Source organism: Neophocaena asiaeorientalis, unplaced genomic scaffold (genome assembly GCF_003031525.2).
Source record: "Neophocaena asiaeorientalis asiaeorientalis breed wild unplaced genomic scaffold, Neophocaena_asiaeorientalis_V1.1 scaffold52, whole genome shotgun sequence".
NCBI lineage: Eukaryota > Metazoa > Chordata > Mammalia > Artiodactyla > Phocoenidae > Neophocaena > Neophocaena asiaeorientalis.
In genome coordinates, this window is record NW_020173927.1 from 3817363 (window position 1) to 3837712 (window position 20350).

The 20350-nt window shown below is 42.0% G+C and overlaps 1 protein-coding gene across 4 annotated transcripts in view; it reads right to left on the bottom strand.

Moving 5' to 3' along the window:
* Nucleotides 1–20129, bottom strand: part of ICE1 (interactor of little elongation complex ELL subunit 1) — a 60355-nt gene extending 40226 nt beyond the window's left edge. For all 4 annotated transcript variants that reach the window (XR_003004111.1, XM_024752506.1, XM_024752505.1 and 1 more), the window contains exons 1-7: nt 19838–20129; nt 6865–6923; nt 6189–6223; nt 3856–3874; nt 2986–3097; nt 1407–1483; nt 400–437 (exon numbers count right to left, since the gene is read on the bottom strand). Coding sequence is in view for 3 of the 4 variants with exons in the window: in XM_024752506.1 (XP_024608274.1) it covers nt 400–437; nt 1407–1483; nt 2986–3097; nt 3856–3874; nt 6189–6223; nt 6865–6923; nt 19838–19921 (424 nt within the window). In the remaining variant the exon portion in view is untranslated. The remainder of the gene's footprint in view (nt 1–399; nt 438–1406; nt 1484–2985; nt 3098–3855; nt 3875–6188; nt 6224–6864; nt 6924–19837) is intronic.
* Between the last annotated feature and the right edge of the window lie 221 nt (nt 20130–20350).

The following is a 20350-nucleotide window of genomic DNA, read 5'->3' on the forward strand; positions in this document are numbered from 1 at the left end:
CATCCAAACACATTAATTTTCTCAGTACTAAAAGTAGTACCCTTTTCTACTAACCATTTATTTCATTAGGCAAAAATGAGAGGGCCCCATGAGATTCAACTTTCAAAATTTAAGTCCTTTTCTTGATCGCTGCTTTTTACAGTAAAAGTATGGGCTGTTATTATTTTGAGTGAACACTTCAAGGATATGCCACATTCCATTTCCATGTCTATCCAGTAACTGAGAGAAGTACAGTATTCAACCTTCTTCCTAACAGTACCCTTAATACACTCATCCAGGGATGCACCATCAAAAACCAGGACTCAACTACTTGACCAAGTACTACAGCCTTGTACAGTTACCAATCATTCATACAAAGACAATGACTTCCATTAGCTGGACAACAAGAGTGCCAATTACCTTCCAGCTTCTTCACCTTGGCTTCTAATTTCTTCTTCCTGATAATATAATTGTATAAATTAAAATGGTTAAAAAAAAAAGTAACTTCACAATTTGTGATATACATGATTTTTTAAATTATTGAGATTTACATAATAAAGAAAATGTTAGTCACAACAAATACAACACATCAATCATTAAAAATACCAGCAACTGTTTTGAAGGTAAACTTCAGAAAGAACAGTATGCTGTTTACTGTGTAATATATGTAAGATGGATTTTTAGAATTCTGCATTTTTGCGGCATATCGTGCCTGTGTGGCTCATCTCTGAGCCAAGCTGATGCATCCAGGTGGCATCCTGGCCTCAGTCCAGCACCTGACTAGGTGCAGTTGCTTTCAGGAGCACAGGCAGTCAAGGGCCATACTACCATCTTACAGGAGGCAGCGGCTAGAAAACTGCACTTGTTTTAGGATAGACTTCTGAGGCAGTGAAGGTAGGAAACCCTCTGAGAAAGTCTCTGAATTACTGTGACATCGCATCTACATTAAACTACTGTATGTGTAGCTCACGAGTTTTGTAAACAATGTGAATATAGTATTAAACTTCAAAACAATCAACTGACTTCTTTGGAAGAGCCCCTTTCATTAATGGAACACAGACACCCATTCCAGATGATATCTATTAAAGGAATGGTACAAAGAAGTGAGACGGTAATCATGTTTTCTCTATGAAAACAAAATACAGACACACAAGCATGCATGCATATAGACATAAAAACTTTTATGGAGTTCTTTGTGCAGGCCTGTAACATAAGATGGCATATTTACTCCTATTAATCCTTCAACATAGGTATAATTTCCATTTTACAGATATGGAAACCAAGGTTGTGAGACTAGTTCAAGATCACCCAGTTAATTATGGTCAACACACCCAAAGACAGAGAAAAGAGAAACACTACTGATTTAAGCATTAGACATTTTCAAAGTTGAAAACACTATTTCCACAGTTAATTTCAGAAATACTTACTGAGCATCAGTTTTCAAGCATTCTTCTTTCACACGAGCATATTCCTGATGAGTATCCTGATATAACTTCAGAGAACTCTAAAAAGGAAATAAATGTGTGTGTGTGTGTGTGTGTGTGTGTGTGTATACATTATATATATATCTCTCTCAACAATTTGAAAGTCAGTGACCACCAGTGACAAGGATTTTGACCCTGATAAGCTAAATTATTATCACTTAATAGTATGAAACTAACCAAATGAATACATATGATTAGGCAGGAAACCAAAGTACAATTCATTGAACATTTTAACAGATATAACCAGATCCTAAACAGAGGTAATATGATAAAACAGTCTAATCAAACAGAGCTATAAAACTTAAAATATACTAATTTTAAAATAACCCCAGATCTTCATAATATCGAACAGCTAATATTTTTGTTGCAGCCAATTAAAATTCAACAAAACCTAAAGAAATTTTAGAGGTAATAAATATAAGCTATTATTACTACTATGCAAAAATATAAAATAAAACATTATACTTAATGATAATTGGGGAAAATATGTTAACACCAATCAATATGTATACCCTATGGACACTATGGAATGGGAAAGAAACATACTGAGCCTGATAACACAGTACAATATAATGTGTATAGCTCTTCGGTCACCAAAGCTCTGAGAGATGGGCTTTATGACCCCCTTTTACAGATGAGGGGTCTGAGGATCCAGACACTGAGTAATTCTTTGAACATCACAGTGAAAGAGTGACTATTTAGGTTTATTATTCAGCTGTGATTCCAATGTTCATGTTTCCTCTCAGGTATGGCTGATGACATTACTTTGTAGTCAGAGGTAGATAAAATTCAACATCTTGATTGTTTCTGTTTAATTTTCACCGCATAGTTAAATATATAATACTTCCTATAGAAACAGGAAAATCGACGCACTGTTTGAATATGTAAACCTAGAGGTGCATGGCATCCTAAAATGAAACAATGTGAAGACTGGGAGGCACAAATACTATCAGACCGAGGAGCCAGGAATCATTCCGGCTTGGCAACGACTTACCTAATGCTAACCACCTAACTTCACTGGCTTCAGAGTTTAATTTGTAAAAGCCATGAATTCTCTTCTAAGGCTCCAAAAAAACAAAATTTATATTAAAAATAAGTTTATAGCATCTAAAGTAGTCTTACTTAGTGTAACTGGGTTTTGAAATGGAAAACATAATTTCTGTAATTTAAGTTTGAACTTTTGCAGGTTACTTTACACTTACAGCAAGAAAAATGGAAAAGGCAAGCAATGCAGGGCACATAAAGTCATAAAAATTCATAGCTAAAAAGGTTCCTCTACTGAACCTCTCAAAAAGCATAAGCAACTAATACAGCATTACATTAATTACTAATAATTACTCTAAGGACCAAGCCATCAATCAACTAATTCAATGTTCTCTAAGTATAGCAATACACTTAAGAGTCTTGACTATCACTTATTTCCTTTGTTAAGGCATAAAATGTCCCCTTATCCCAATTATAGTAAATAAGTAGATCTTAATTTACTGACGACAACCTTCTGTAGGAAAATTACTTTAGGTACCTTTTTCTCTTCTAACTCTGCTTTTAAAGATCCCAGTTCTTCCTGACACTTCTGCAGAGGAGAAATTTTTTGAAGCATCTGTTCCACTTGGTGATGCAGAGTAATATTCTCTCTAAAAATGGACAATGCATTAACGTTATTATGCAAAAGTATCTACAGTGAATTATTAAATGTATCTACTGGTTTCAATTTTATTTCTACCTAAAAACAAAGAATCTCTCTTTTTAAATGCATTCTATTTGTACCAAAATGATTTATGTATCACTTTTTATTTCTGACATGAGTCTATTTCTAATAAAAGTACATCCAAAACCATATGAGAAGCAAGCGCAATAGGCTCTCAATCTGCTAGAGAACAAGAACACTTGGATGATCTGCCAGGTGATCTGGCTCTTCAATCCTGAGTTCATCACCACTGATTTCAATTCAATGATAGGCAACTGTGTGGTCATTTTACAACCATATTTTGCCTTCTTCTAATTGATAAATGTAATCAGAGTATAAAACATTACTAAATTCTAAGTAAAACTACTTTAAATTGATCAAAATATACAGGATAAACAACCACTTTAAACTATCCAATTCACAGAGAAAACAATAACTGATAGCAATAAACTTCATCTCAGTGGCCACAAGATCAGTAAAATTTACTGAAAAATCAAACACTAGGCTATAATTTAAGACCTCGGTAAGAAATTAATTTGGACAATTTAATAGTAAGGAAAATGTGAATCTTCTTTTATTATAAGCATCAAAGAAACAGTCTACATAATGGGTCAATTCTATGTGGCACTTTGTTGAATCTGTGTAAAAATCTAGTCCGATAAGTGTCTACCCCAAATAGACTAGGAAAACAGGTAGCTAGCTTACCTTCTTGCAAACTGCAGCTGTAAAACTTGTTAAAGAAAACTGTGACAATTTTATCTACTGACGATAAAACAATTTCATCTTGTCTGAAGACAAAACTCACCTTAAAACTTCAATAATCTGTGTTCAGTATACATATAGGCAAAATCATAATCTTAAAAAACAACATTCAAAGTTCCATCTACAACATATGATAAAGCTTTTTACTGAGTTACTCCTATTAATCATAACATGCACCATAAGTCAAAATATGTACTTCTCTAAATTAAAAAAGATTCTTGATTAACTATACGATTAATATTAAATTCCAAGAATAAAGACAATGCAATAAGCAACTAACGAAAACTACCTTGAATCCTGTATGTATCAGAATACCCAAACATCCTGTCCTTCTTTTCTCAGAGTCCAGAGCTCAACTCCAGCAAATAAGAGTTACGTACTTACTAAAACCACGTATATATGTGTGTGTATATACATATATATTTAATGAATATAAATACTGAATGAATTAAATATATATATATATATATATATGTATTTAACGAGCAATGAGAAAAGAAATACAGGGAGAACATAAAATCTGGAAAACCTTTCACTTTTACAGTCTGCACAATTTGGTAACTTCATTTCCCATCATGCTGCCAGTAAAATGTTCTAAGACAGCAAAAAGGCATTCCTTTAAGTTTCACCTCCTGTCAAATCCTACTCTCATATCACAATATAGAAATGTCTGTTGGTCACAACACATCTGTACCCTCCTCTATTAGAATGTAAACTTCTGAAGATTAAGGAGTTTCACCCTAAATTACTGCAGTCTTTGCAAGAAAGAAAAATTCAAAAACTATCTGATGAAATAAAATATACTCTCTGCCCTGTACAAAGAGGAACTAATAAACAGCAAAACAGTCAGAATTACACAAAAGAGTAAAGAATCGAGTCACACAAGAAGCCATATTAAACCTACAACATTGGCACCTCAGGTTGTAGAGCAAACAACTGCATACTTGAGGTACAATGAATACATATTGTGAGCAAGTCAGATGTGTTAAAAAAGTCTGTATTTACCTATAGTTGAGGCTGAAGCAGATTAGCACACTGCAGAAGGGAAATTCAAGAATAATCCAAAAGTTTTATCAATTTTTAATAAATTACTCTAACAATTTTGATTTTTTTAATTTTATAAATTTTAGAAAAGTAAATCAATAATTTCCCTGCTAGCTTACATTTGTAATTACCTCAAAAAGTTCATACCATTTTCTCCAAAAAGGATACAGTGAACACATATTTTCCTAATACTGGAATTAACTGCCTATTTCCCTATTTAGCTAATTAGAAGTGTTTATAATAACTGTTTCTGTACAGCTTTCAAAATCAAAGATATTACTCTTGCAATAACATACATTTATAGTTAAACTGACTGATAATTTCAATAAAGCACAAGAGGAGATTTTCAAAGACCTATTTTTTTGAATGTAAAACTTGAGATACTAAAAATAAATCGAAATGCTGTGCCTTGATTTTATTACTCTAATCACACAAATTAGATGCAATGGTACCAACACAAACAAATAACTGGTGATTACATATAAGTTTAGGAATGCCAGAAATAATATTGAAACAGGCCTCAGGTTACTGCCAGAGTTGAACAGCAGTTATTTGCTCCAATACTGAAGCTAAGGCTGCGGGTCACACGTAGGTGTGTTTACTGTCACAGGAGACACTTAATTCAGGTAAGTATCACCAAAAGATGTAGGAGGAATGATTGTGCCCACTACTTCCGCCCTGCCAAGAAAATACAGAGGCCTGCAGGTGCTCCAAACGGCTACTGGACAAAACAGTGACACAGAGACCAAGGACTGTCCTGGGGATACAAACTTACACTATGATTTGGGATATATTCATTAATTCTCTACAAGTCACAAAACTAATTAACAAAAGTTAATTTTCCCACATTCTGAATATTCCTACAATGCACTCCTTATAGAAATCCCAAAATATTCTCATAGCATCATATTCAGCTTCACATTATTCCTAAACCTGAAGAGCACAGGTCATGTCCTCAGTATAAATGAAAAAGACCTACTCTTTAAAAAGCTTACGAAACCTTAAGAAAATCAAAATCAATGACAAAAACAAAACACATTCTATAACAAGGAGGCCAGCAGCCTTGACCATTAAACGTGTGTTATGAGTAGAAGACAGCAGCTCAACTGCGCTTGTCAGGGGCACTTCCTACTTGGAGCCTGTAAGCACCGCTTTCCAAAGAGTAACTATGAAATTTCTCACATTCCTTTACATTCTTAAAAATTCCAACGAAAAAGCCAGTAAAAGGATATCATCACATTTCTTCTGATATTCTGTCAACAAATTACTGTAACAAAGAAAAGAGTTATGTTACTTTTTCAATCTAGAAAACACACTATGTTAAAATCATGTTTCCAAATGTACAAGGCACCTTTCTTCCTAGGTTTCCTGCAACAAATTTATGTTTAATTAATTAAACATATGCACACACATATCCATATCACCTTAAATTCCTTAAAAGCACTGCACTGATACATGAATTTTTAAGTTAAAATTCCTATGATCTAAATAATATCTTTGCCTACAAATTCTTGTAACTTTCACAGGATTAAAAAAACAATCACACCAGGAAATTTACTACAAAGAAATCTGATGTCCAGTCCTAAAGCTAAGAAGGCTTTAAAGATAGAAAACAGCTTTAAAAAAAAATTCCAGTTTAGCAAAAGTCATGTTCTAACCGCTGAGCCTTGCTGTAAAGGTCTGAGCACTGGTAACTCCCCAGGAGTCCAGTGGTTAGGACTCTGCGCTCTGGCTGCCGAGGGCCTGGGGCAGGCCCTGAGGAGTTCCATTATAACCCACACCACACAGGCACCAGGTGAGCAACCCCAGTTCCACTCTCAGCCCGAGGGGGTCTAACACCACCACCATCTGCTCCAGCTTGTATGTCAGGTTCACGAAGTTCGGCCAAACAGAGGAAAACATACTCACTCTGTATTAATAATTTTTTGCTTCAGGGTAATTAATGCTTCAACATATTCATTTAAATTCTGAAAGAAAAAAGCTACAGTTAGCTATTTGCTTTTATAGTATAAACTACTTTATTATTTTTTCTGTAACATTTATTATAAAATATAAACATACTGTTCACTATATTATATAAACATGGAGATACGTAAATCTATTATTTATGTTGAGTATAAACCCACAGAGATTCTATGTGACCTTGAGCCCATGCTGCATTTCTCTGAATCTCTTTCTTTACCTGAATGACGTCACTCTAACAGCAAGGCAGTTGTACTGATGCTCTGACTGTGTGTGCTTTTTCACTGTGAGAACTCAATAAATATTCATTACTTTAGTTCACTGATTACTACTGACCATTAGTCTACACTTCACATTATTTCCGAAAGGACTTAATCCAAAAATACACGTAAATTACTAAAAACAGCAAAAAAATAAAAATAACATGGGAAAAGCAAATAGGAATATTAAAATGGGGCCAAGATTAAGTGAAACTTCTTTTTATAAGGATCTATGTTACACTTTAGGGACAAACTGCAAATGTGGCTCTAAATTACTGCTATCAACTTGACAGAAAAAAAACATTAGTTACACTGTTCAAAATGTTCCTAAAATTTTAAACTGAACAGATTTTCTTTTCTTTAAGTGACTTTTTCCTTTAATGCCTCCTTTTTTCACTGATAAACTTCAGAAATAACTTATTTTTCATTAATTATCCCCAAAACATCTTCTTCTATCTAGGTAATCTAACTAATTTTCAGAATTACAGAACTATTTTCCTTCATGCTAATATATGCATTTTCTTTGCCGTCATACATGTAACATATTTACTAAAATAAAAAAGTCTACACATTAAAATATATAAAGTAAAAAGTATATGTTATCTCATAATCACAACACCTGTCAAAAATCACTGTTACTTTTTGTATATATTCTTTCAGAACCGTCACTATATATTTAAAATACGTCTGGATGTACTCAATTCACCAATTCTCCACTGAAAGCCAGTTAGGTCCTTTTCAGTCTTTACTAACAACAGGCAATGTATTTCCTTGCCCAGTTCTCTGGGAGACACTTCTAGTTTCCCCTAGGATAAAGTCCAAATAGGTTCCCTGCATTAGTGATAGCTGGGAACTTTGATAATCTCAGAAGACATATTTTTCATTTATATTTCTTTATGCGTGATACTGAGAAATCTTCCTCTGGTCGTTCATCATTTTTCTTTTAGTAAGAAAAACGGCCCCTTATATCATCTGCTCATTGGTGTGGTTGCACTTTTCTTATGAGCTGCAATATATGAGGAACAGTAACATCTGGTCCAAAAGTTACAAATATTTACAGGTGTATGTTTCTCAATTGATCATTAATATACAACTATATATGAATACAGTAGTTTCAAATATTCACATAGTTGAATCTGTCATTTTTCTTAAATTTTGGTTTCCTAATATATTTAGAAGGCTCTACCCCACCTAAGCTGCTAAATCATAAGGAGTCTTCCACATGTTTTTCTAGTACTTTTATGCCCTTTCTTCCTATTTCTATCTTTATTCTAGAATTGATTCTTGGGTACAGTAGAGACTCTGAACATTATAAATCAAAGGGCAATGAATGGACTATTCAATAACTTTAGTGTATCTGGCTTTCCACATTTAAAAAAAAACTTTCATTATGTAAAAAATAAATTCTACACGGCAGATTTCTAGGCAGAGAGGGTAAATAATGCATCTGCTTTTACTCCCTCCCTAAAACCAGCTAAAACTGAAGTCAAGGGATTTCTTTTCCCAAAAGGCCAAACCCACAAGGATGAGAAGCGGATAAAAGACAAATGAACACAGGAAAGCTGACTTGAGAATACTGATTTAGCAGACCCAGGAGAGGCAGGCAGGGCGAGGGGGGACAAACCACTCAATTCTCAGTTTACACTACAAAACTTCAACAAGCACGGAGGGGCTAGGGTCCTGAGGAAGGTTGGGCGGGGGTCACTAAGAAGATAACTAGTTGCAAGCTTCCTGGTAAGCATGAACCCTCAAATCCCCACTCTGCTCTGCTACCAGGAAACTGCCCCACCCCCAGCCAGCAGGAGGAGGTCTGCTTTTTGAAGAAGCCTCTGTCTAGAACACTGTGAACACTTGGGGCAGGTGGAATGCACCAAAAACAGAGGGACCAGGTACATTTAAGCAACTGCACTGATACTGACAGCCTGCTTCTCCCCATTAAGCTCCCAGACAGTGGCAGCCAATCCTTTCGCCCTCCAGGCAGGAGACTAGAAGCCCTTTCTCTAAGGAAATCTAACCAGCCTGGAGACAAGATCTAAAGTAGCAACATGAGATATTCTTCAGTCAAGAAGTGGCCCACCCAGACCTACTGCAATTAAGCTCAGGGTCCAAAAGCCCACAACACTCAGCATTGCCAGCCACCGCTCTATTAGCTACCGCTCTTCATATGAACAATCAATCAAAGATGTCCAAACATCAGACAGAAACCTGTAATATGAAAGAGAGACCAAAACAGAATGAACCAAAGCAACTTGCAGTAGACAAAAACTGAGAAACCTTTAAAGGTACTAATTAACATGACTTGAGATAAATGATGTTATTCTCATAAAACAAGAACAAGCAGCTATTTTTAAAAGGAGTACTCAGAGTTCTTAGAAGTTTTTCAAAAAGTTTTTAAAAATTAAAAAGAAACACCCACTAGGATGGCTGAAATCAAAATGCCAGACAATAACAAGTGCTGGTGAGGATGCAGAGCAACTGGAGCCCTCACAGCATTGCTGGTGGAACAGGAAATGTGCAGCTGCTGTGGAAATAATTTGACACTCCTCAAAATGCTAAACAGTTAGTTAGATGATTTAGCAATTCCATTGCTAGGTATATGCCCAGGAGAACTGAAAACATGCCCATGCCACATTTGTACACTTTTATTTAAAGGAGCATTTATTCACACTAGCCAAAAAGTGGAAATAAACTAAATGGCAACTGATAAATGGATGAACCATCACCTGATGAATGAATGAATAAAATGTGGTACGGCCATGCAATGTGAATATCTGACAATGAACTGGAATGAATGGCACATGCTACAATGTGGATGAACCTTGTAAACCTGCTCAGTGAAAGAAGCCCGTCACAAAAGGCTATACGCCGTATGATTCCATTCATATATATTGTCCATAATAAGCAAATCCAGAGAGACAGAAAGTAGCCTAGTGATAGCCAGGGACTTGCAGGCTGGGGAAGGGGGATGTCTGCTGATGCTTAAGAAGTTTCTTGGCAGCCGCACGGGGCAGGGTAAACATGTTTTACAAGTGGCGACCAGGTTGTGTAACTGTGAATATGCTAAAAACCACCTAACTGTACATATTAAAAGGATGAACTTTATGGTATGTGAATTACACTTCAATAAAACTGTTATAACTAAATTAAAAACAGGGAAGCAGAATAAAAGACTCAGAAGCTTTGATGATAAAGCTGTAAAAATGTCCTCCAAAATTTAAACACAAACAAGCAAAACACAGATGTAGGAAAGAATGAAGAAAAAATAAAAATCAGACTGTCAGTGCAAGAAGTCTCACAAGCCCAACAAGAGTTCCAGTAAGAGAAGAATGGAAAAATGGAGAGATCATTGAAGAAATACTGATATTCAAGAAGAAAAAGAACCAAGAACTGAAGCCAGAAGTTTCTAAATTGAAAGGGCCCAGCACAGCGATACAAACTGGATTCAAACCATGAAACATAAACACAAAATTTCAGAGCATCAGAGACAAAACAAAGATCCTATGAGAATCATGACAGAAAAAAATCAAAATGAAACAAGTCATGTACAAAGAACCTGGAATCAGAATGGCTTTAGACTTCAACTATCATCTAGAGACCTAGAAAGCAAGCCTTCAAAATTTTGAGGGAAAATGAATTCCAAGGTAAAATTCTGCACAAGCTATCAGCCAGTCATGATGGCAAAACAGACATTCTCAAACCTGGAGTCTCCACAAACTCACTTCCCAGACACCCTTGCTCAGGGAGGTGCCAAAGGATGTGGACACACTCCACCCAAATCCTGGAGTAAACTGAGAAAGGACGAGGTGGGCGCAGAACAGAGGTAAAGAGAATCCAGGAAGGCAGCTGCACACCAGACTGGAGCAGCTCTAAAGGCCCAGAAGGGGATTTTTTTCCCTTAAGAACAAAACGACAGAATTATCTGGTGGAATGAAGGCATTAGGATGATATTTCTACCTAACTGGCAGAGAACTGCAAGCGCCACGTAGCGTCATCACGCATTTAAATGGATTATTATTATTATTTTTTGTTGCAGTACGCGGGCCTCTCACTGTTGTGGCCTCTCCCGTTGCGGAGCACAGGCTCCGGACGCGCAGGCTCAGAGGCCATGGCTCATGGGCCCAGCGGCTCCGCGGCCTGTGGGATCTTCCCGGACCGGGGCACGAACCCGGTCCGTGCAGGCCGACTCTCAACCACTGTGCCACCAGGGAAGCCCTAAATGGATTCTTTTTTAAATAACCTCCTTCTTTTCCCATTCTCTTTCGAGTTCTCTGCTAGTCAATCTCATCTTCCCAGCCTTGCTTCCAGATGCCATTCTGTAATGTCAAGAACTGTGCCAGAGACGTTCCAGAAACCTCAGGCTCTAGGGGTAAGACACAGCTGGATTCAAATTCCTGTTCCACCACTTCCTGGAAGGGTGCCTTGGGCAAACTGACTTAACTTACCCCTGCCTCAGTACTATTTCCAATGTTATAGATAAGGAGACTGAAACTGGTTTGGGTGTGTGTCTCGGGGGTAGGGGGTTACCTAACTGGCTTGCTATCAGGGTTAAACAGAATGAGCCATATAAAGTGTTTAACAGTCTCTGACACATAGTGAACACTCATTAGCATTTTCAAGATGAAAACACTGAATTAAGGAAATAGTCATTAATCGGGGAAACAAGAAAACACACAGGTAAGGAAAAATCATCCTAAGTTACTCCGTAGTTTGGCTCTGAAAAACAAATGGTCATAATGATGTCAACTCCGAATAGTGACCTAAGGGAAATTCACAGCTACACTGAGAGGACTTTTTTTTGGGGGGGGCGGGGGGCAGGAGGGAATGCTCAGGAGTGCTGGGGTACAGGGCAGAAAGACAGCTCAGTCCTCACCTTCCAAAGTCAGAAATCAAACAATATGCCTAAAACTGAAAAACAAGCAGCAGCAATATACATCTATTATTTAGCCAGAAGAAACACACAGAGTGCAAACGAAAGTGGTATCTCTAGGGAACGGGGACAGACTGGCTGGGGGCTAACAAATTCTGTACATCTAGCTGTCTCTCTAAACTATGCTCATGTATAATTCTGATTTTAAAGACTTAAAACCACAAAACATAGCATTACACAGGAAAATAAAACACAAACTGAGTGAGGACAACTTCTTAGTTTCCTACAGCACTCCAGTCCCTAACTTTTCCTATGGCCTGGCTGAGTGGCAGCTTGAATCTGGTCTGTTACTGCAGTGCCCTAATAAAACATTCTTTGGTTTTTCTCCAATCTGATTCAAAGGTCACTTAGGTTGATTGCAATCAAGGTCTCTAATGGATCTCAGAACTGTGAATGCTGAGTGGGCTGTGTCTAGGTGGAAGGCAGTAGTTCACTTACGAGTACACACACCATGTGCCCTCCCTACTGCTGTCCAGCCTCTAAGGAAGGACGCAGGGTCCAGGGTGTTGTTCTTCCTCTCCAGGCAAGGGGAAGGTGGCCTGGCGTCTGTTGATTACAGCTTCTCTCCCTGCAGTCTTGTCCTCTCCTTCTGGAACTTCTATTATAACATCTACTGGAAAGCTCAGATTTCTCCCGAGTTCTCCTTTCTGCTGTCCTAACTCCCACCTTCTGTTTTTCTCTGCCTTCGGGCCAAGCTCTTCAAGCTCTATCACGCTCACCCGCTCACGTGTTCCCTAACACAGCCCCCAGAGCAGCCCTCGCCCCGCCCTCCATGCCACTCAGACGCGCTCCCCATACCCCCGCCCCCCGCCGTAGCACACTGCATTTCAGCCATACAACAGCCTCCTGAACGTCACCGTGAGCACGGAGCGCTGAGGAAAAGAGAGGCAGTGCGCTCTGTGCTTCCCGTCTCCCCTCCCCTTCTCGGGGAAGCGGGATCAACATGGTGGCTAAGCGCACAGGGTGAGGAGAGGGGGCCTTGGCACGGAGCACGCAGTGGGCCTGGGGGCTGAGAAGTGGAGAGAGGAGACGGCAGTATAGTTAGGAAAGCGGTTTTACTAAACCACTAAGTACAATACATAGACACAGAGCGAACAAGGAAATATACAGATGATAATGGAATAACTAAATTGCCTGAGTCGACCTCAAATTATACTAACATTTGGAGATGGGAGATTCTTAGCTGTGGGACTCCCTTTGCACGGACAGGCCTGCCAGCTTCCCTAGCTTCTACTCACGATGTGTCCAGAGCACTGCCTCATCCCCAAGGGGTGGTACAGACAAGAGTTCACAGGGTGGCCTCAGACTGCTGTCCTTAGAAAGGCCTGCTCGAGACGTGGGCCCTTCGCTGGCGTCTGGGAACTTGGATTTCTGGAGGGTTCCCACCATTCCCCAAACTGACAAGAGTGGCGCCCTGTACCTCAACTGTGCAGTGTAGCCGATGCTGAAACCTGCTTTCCTTCTGGGAGTCTGGAGTTTTGGTACATGCTAGACAGGGGGTGCCCACGTGACCAGCCCCTAGCAGTCTTTGGGCTCTGAGTCTCTAATGAGAGTCCCTGGTAGACGATACGTCACACGTGTCACAACACACCGCTAGAGGAATTCATGAGTCAAGTCACTCACCTGGTTTCCTCTGCACATCACCCCACTCGCCTGTCCTTTGTATCCTTTCACTACAATATACCACACCCTGGAGCAGTCCCCCTAGGGAATCACTGAACCTGGTGTGGTCTTGGGACCGCTAATACAGTGTAACCACCAAAAATGTCTCCAGACCTGGCCAAATGTTCCGCAGAGGATACAAGGCTGTACTCAAACTTCCCTGAACGTGAAAGACAGAGAAAGACTGAAGGAAAAAGGCTGAAGAGACGTGACAATGACATACAACACATCTTCCTTACAGGACCTTGAACCAGAAAGGGAAAAGCTACACCTGGGCCTAAGCATAAGCACAATCGGATGGGTCTGTGGGCTGGAGGGAAGTGCTGCACCGAGGCTTACACCCTGCCTGGAGAGCTGTGGCTCATTCTGCTGACAGGTGCTCAGGTCTCGAGGAACACTCTGTGGAGTGCGCAGGGGAGGGAAAGTGTGCGTGTGTGCACACCAGGATGGAGTGAACGCAACCATCTTGACAACCTGTGAGTGGGGTGAAGAGAATACCAGAGTTCTTCGCACTATTCTGGCAACTTTCCTATGAGTTCTCAATTACTTCAAAATAAATTCTTTTTTAAAACCACACTAATCTCCTTGATTGCTCTGCCGTGGGTGATCTGCTAAATGGTCAGCTTGAATCCTCCCTGATAAGCCCACTTCCTCCTCCTGTTTGCTAACTTCTTATTAACTGCTCTTACTTAAAACTGAGAGTCTAGGCCGAGCTCCGTCAGAGCTGAGTGTGTCTCTGAACGGTTAGAAGGGACCCCGGGCGATGCCCTCTGGCACAGTGGTAACAGCCCACCCCTTTTCACCTGCGCGCACCTACCAGGACGAGTTGAGAGGCTCTGGCGCCCGGGAAGGCAGGCTCCGGCCTCGCTGGCCTCGTTTTCCTCTCCTCGCCTTTTGCTTTGTGCTTACTCTATCACAGACTCCATTCTCCCCTCCTAGTCTTTGACATGATGCGCCCTCTGTCCATACTCTCCCTCCATCTCTTCCCTCTTATTTAGTCAGGAAGCACCTTCAGGCCTAGACTCACTTCTGCTGCAAAGCCTTCACCCATCCGTCCTTGATGCTCCCAGGGTACCTACCCTGAACATCCCCTGAAACAGTACAGTTGACCCCTGACCAACATGTATCTGACCTGTGCAGGTCCACTTTTCCTCAAATGTTTTTTCAATAACTATGCGTACTTATTACACTACAGTTATATGGTGGTTGCTTTTTCACTCATCCGTAACTTTAGCCACAACACAAGCTCCATGCCTCTTCTGTTCATGGTTGTATTCCAACACACGCCACGGCATCACAGACACAGTGACGCTCAGAAAATGTTCACTAAATGAATGAATTACAATTTTGTAAGCATTCTTTATAACCACTTACAAATCATTATGTCTAGGGACAAGCACGCTTCAAGTTCCAAATGATGAAGTTCAAACCACTGGTGATTATCAAATGGGAGCTCAACAAAAGTTTATATAAATAATTCGCTCAAACCTGCCCCGAGGACAACCAAACACCATTTGTTCTGGCTGTATTCTAGTTACATGGGCTAAACAGTATAACTATGCACTTCAAACACCCACCTGGATTCCCAAGAGAGTTAAACTGTTTCACTCTGCAATGACTGAAACAAGTAAAATAAAAGGGCCCCTCCTTCACCAGAACTAAAGGGACGTATGCCAGCTTGACTTAAAACCACTCAAGACTTGTTTAACTGCACATAATATCACCAGAGTAAGGATCTCCCTTGGCTGAGGATTCCCAAAGCTCGGCAACCCGTATGCACACTGGGCTACAGATCAGTGATGAACCATTATAACCAATAAGGATGAGCAAACAGACAGGGTGATGTGAGAGACTAGAAAAAGAGAAACTAGTGGGTATCTCCGCACCCACTAAAGAAAAAAAGGGCAGGGAACTCCCTGGCAGTCCGGTGGTTAAGACTCTGCACTGTCACTGCTGAGGGCTCGGGTTTAATCCCTGGTCAGGGAACTAAGATCCCGCAAGCTGTGGGCATGGCCAAAAAAAAAAAGAGAAAGAGGGCAGGGAGGAGTGAGACGGGAAGGAAGACTTGCAGCACACCCCAGCACTGTTCCACTGGGGACAGAGACAGCCAGCCTCCCACGGAGGTTCAGAATGAAGCCACAGCACTGATGCCAGGGCTCCTGCAGGCAAGACGCTTGTAATGTGCTCATACATGTTCTGCAAGATCCACAAGTCTCAGTGTGTTAGAGCTATACAGCAGGATGCCTCCTCTATGTACAGAACCTCTTCCGTTTCTCCCTGGTACAATTTTAGTTGAAATACAGAACTTGCTGTGACACTATGTAACCCTGCAGAAACTTCTTTTCTACCGGTGACCGATCATGGACCTTCTACCTGGCAAATGCCATCGCCTGTTCTCAGCCCTCCATCTTTCTCAACCTGATTTCCGTATGCTTCCTGTTTACCCCTGTTTCTCCTTGCTTCACCATTCCATGCTCACCTTAGTCATGAGCCCGCTGGTTTTCTTTTAAGAGACAGAACACACTTCTCCATTCTCTCTCCCTCTCCAAATAAAATTCTTACAATGAACTCAGTGCCCATCTGACCTAGCTGCTTCACTATTTCCCTGGAAGTATATCACAGTACCTTGGAAGCACCTTGCACTACAAACAAATGTGAAAACAGCTGAAAATCCACTATGCTGACGTCATTCCAAAGCTTCGCTCCTACATTTCCAACGTCTCTCCCATCTTGGTGTCTGCTTTTTCCTACCTCTACCACAGTTCTCAGAGTCACTCAGGATTTAAATCTCTGAACCTTCTGTTTTCCTGACTCGAGATCTGTTCACTCTTTGCAGTTTCTCACACTCAGAACCTTCTTCTTCTCTATTCCCAATCCCAAGACCCTTCAGTTAAGCCACCCTCTTATTACCACTAGCATGCATTAGTGAAATCATTTACCTCCTCAATCCAGCATGCACACTGCCACCGGTTATTTTTACTACAAACACTGCTCTTGTGTAGTAACCATACAAAACCCTTCACTCTTCATGATGCAAACGGAATTAAGCACAAAACTTTAAGGTGGTTACCATTCAAGGTCCTCCATAATCTGCCAGGAACCTACTTTTCCAGCCTTACTTTGCAATATTAAAGACTTGTTCCATGGACTCCACTCACAACTAACCATTCTCTTCCCCTAAAAATGCATTCCAGGCAACAGAAACCCAAATGCAATGGAGTACTGCAATCTAGGAGACAGGTCTGCAAACTAAGGCTCTTGGCCTGTTTTTGCAAATCAGGGTTCCATGGAACATAATCACACCCATTCCTTCAGTGTTATCTGTGGTCATCTTTACACTATGCAGGCAGAGCTGAGTATCTGTGAAGAGACCACAACACCTAAATATTTATGATGCTGCCCCTTACAGAAAGGCCTGCAGACCCCGGGACTTAGGGGCTTCACCGGACAACTTGTACTGCTGTTTTGAGAACCAGTAGCAGGAATGTGGCATGGGAGGAAGGAAGGCGGCGACAGGAGGCTACTGCAAAAACCCCCGGGGCCAGAGACTACAGCAGTTCACACAAGGGTGGAAGCAGTGGGGATGGTGAGAAATGGGTGGCTAACAAAGAAGCCAACAGAATCAGCTGATGGACTGGATGCAGGTTGTTAGAGAAAAGTGAGGAACCAAGGATGACATCTAGTTTCTGGCCTAAGCTACCAGAAGGATACAGTTGCTACTTTGAACCAAGATGGGGACTACTACGGGTAGACCAGGTTTTTGAAGGAAAATCAGATCCACAACTGGACAAGATAATTTACACCAGTCGTTCTCCTGCACAAAAGCCTCTCAGGACTCACTATCCTTTCAGAGTAAGAGCCCAAATCCGTACAATGGTCTCTAAGGGCTCCCACAGTCAAGCTCTCTTCTCTCTGACTTCATTAAACTCCCTGATTGCTACAGGTCATTTGTGTCCCCCACAAAATTCATATGCTAAAACATAATCCCCAATATGCTAGCCATTTGGAGATTGGTCCTTTGCTAGGTGAACAGGTCGTAAGGGCAGAGCCTCCATGGATGGAATTAGTGTACTTATAAATGGGACCCCAGAGAGCTCTGAGCTCTCTGCCCACTTCTGCCATGTGAGGACACAGCAAGAAGGCATGAACCAGGCATCTTGCTCTCACCAGATACCAAAGCTGCCAGTCCCTTGATCTTGGATTTCCCAGCCACCATAACTGTAAGAAATAAATTCCTGTCGCTGACAAGCCACGCACGTTATGGGACTTCATTAGAGCAGCCCCAAGCAGACAAGACACCAACGTGCACTCCACCCTGCCCACAGCGCCTCCCTGCTCTCCCCGAGCACACCAGTCAAGCTCCTGCGTCAGGCCACCACACCTGACGTTTCTATTGTCTGGGATGCTTTTCTTCAAAGACATCAACAGAACTTACTCTCACCGCCTCTGCTGAAATACAACCTCTGTGAGGACACCCTATTTAAATTCCACTAGCCCCTGGCCCCTTCCTCACCCTTTTGTTCTCCCCCCTTCTCTGCTCACTTTATCTCCAGCACATTTATTACCTTCTCACATAACTTGTTTAATCTGTCTCCTCCTCCCACCTCCTAGAATGGAAGCTCCAAGAGATGTAGAATATTTGCTTTTTCCCCCCACTGTGTACCTGCACTGCCTAAAACACAACAGGTGATCAATAAATATTTGTTGAGTAAATAAACCTGCCCAAAGAATAAATATAACTCGTGAAAGAGTCAAGAGAACTTCACGCACGTTGCTGGGTTTTGAGGGGAAAAAACAAAAGCACGTTCTAAATGCCTAAGTGCGGCAGCTCAGCTCAGACAATTATTTTACTAGTAGCTGCCCCTCTGTTTCAGAGTGCCAGCACATGACTTCCTTTTCTCCCTCCCCTGTTCTCAGCCCTTAAATGTTTGGGATCAGTTCATAGATGATGCAGTTTAAAATAAAAACAAAACAAAACAAAACCCTAAGTTTATCTAGCCTACATTCCTTTCTGGTTTCATCAGTGCTCTCCCCTCTGCGCTACACTCACACCAACCAGACTTCGTTCTGCTCCTCAAAGACACCTTGCTCCTTTTCACGTCAATAATCGCTCGCCCGTTAAGCCCTCTACCTAGAAAACTCCTCTCACACCTCTGCGAGTCTGCTTCTTCTCATCATTCAGGTGTCCGAATGCCACCACTTCAAAATCACCCTGCCTGCTGCCACCCCAGCCAAGAGACAAAACCACCACTCCAACTCCTCCTTTATTTTCCTAACACTTAAAACCTTCTAAAGCCCTATTTGCACACATGTATCTTATTTATGACAGCAGATCTTACCTACTTTGTTCACCACTACGTCCGTGGTGCCTAAAATACTAAGTAAAATAGGTGATAATTTAGTTACATGTCAATACCGTGGTAGACAATTCCGCTTTACCATTAAAGACACTGATAGCCAGAAGAGAGACTCCTGATATCAGATAGCTGGGAGAGTCTACTGGAAACGACTGCTTGGGACTATTTCCACGACTCCGTGAGACCTGGGGCCACACACTAGCAGCTCTTCTGTAACGGTAGCGCACAGACCACGCTACAGTTAGGAACCTCCAGTATCGTCATGCCTTTAATCGATGAACGACCCTCTCGGCCAATCCGCAGGCCGCATAAGAACCTGCCTCCAGGAAAGAAACATTTTAAGGACAGACCAACACAATAAAAAAAGCTTATCCTGGGAAAGGTGGCTTCGCTTGTCATTTTGACCATCCCTCATCTACCTACAAGTCAGCCCTGGGGAGCCCTGAGACTGCGTAAAGGCAGCAGGGGGCCCTCCAGAACTCGCTCCCCAACCACTGCATCCCAGTAAATGAATCCTGGATCCTAAACCTAAATAACGCAAAGGAAGCCGTTTCCAAAGCAACTAAAGGAAAGGGCGGCAGGGGGGAGGGGGGCTTCCGCCCGGGAGTGGGAGCAGCGCACGGAAGCTTAACGCGCGCGGCCCGACCCGCAGCCGGAGCCCTGAACGGCCGGCCCAGCCCCTCCGCACCCTCGGCCCGGGGGAGACGCCGTACCTGCTGCAGGGAAGCGCAGCCCTGACAGCGTGAGAGGTCCGCCGCCGTCCCGGGCGCTGCCGAGTGGGTCTCGCCCGGCATCATGGTGCCGCCGCCGGGCCCGGTGAGCCCGCGCGCCTCAGGGACCCGCGATCTCGGCCCTGTCCTGCCTCTGCTGACGCCGCCGGGGCCGCCGCCTGCCAGGCCGCTTCCCGCCGGGTCCGGGCGGGTCCATCCGTGCACAGAGGTCCCCGTGGAGCTGACAAACCACTCTCCGAGCCAGAGCTGCCTCGGGCACTAGAAAGAAACGATACCCGGCGCGGCCCCCGAGCGCGACGCAGTCCGGCCAGGACCCCGCCCCGCCCTGGCTCGCTCCGCCCCTCGCCGCGGCGCGGGGCTGCCTGAGGCGCTGCCTGAGCAAAATAGGGAGGGGAGCCGCGCCGATGCGGCTGGGAAGACAGGTGCGAAGGAAACGTCGAGGAGAGAAGAGACATCGGAGGGGCCCTTCTTCCACAGTGTAGGGTTTACTCTTTC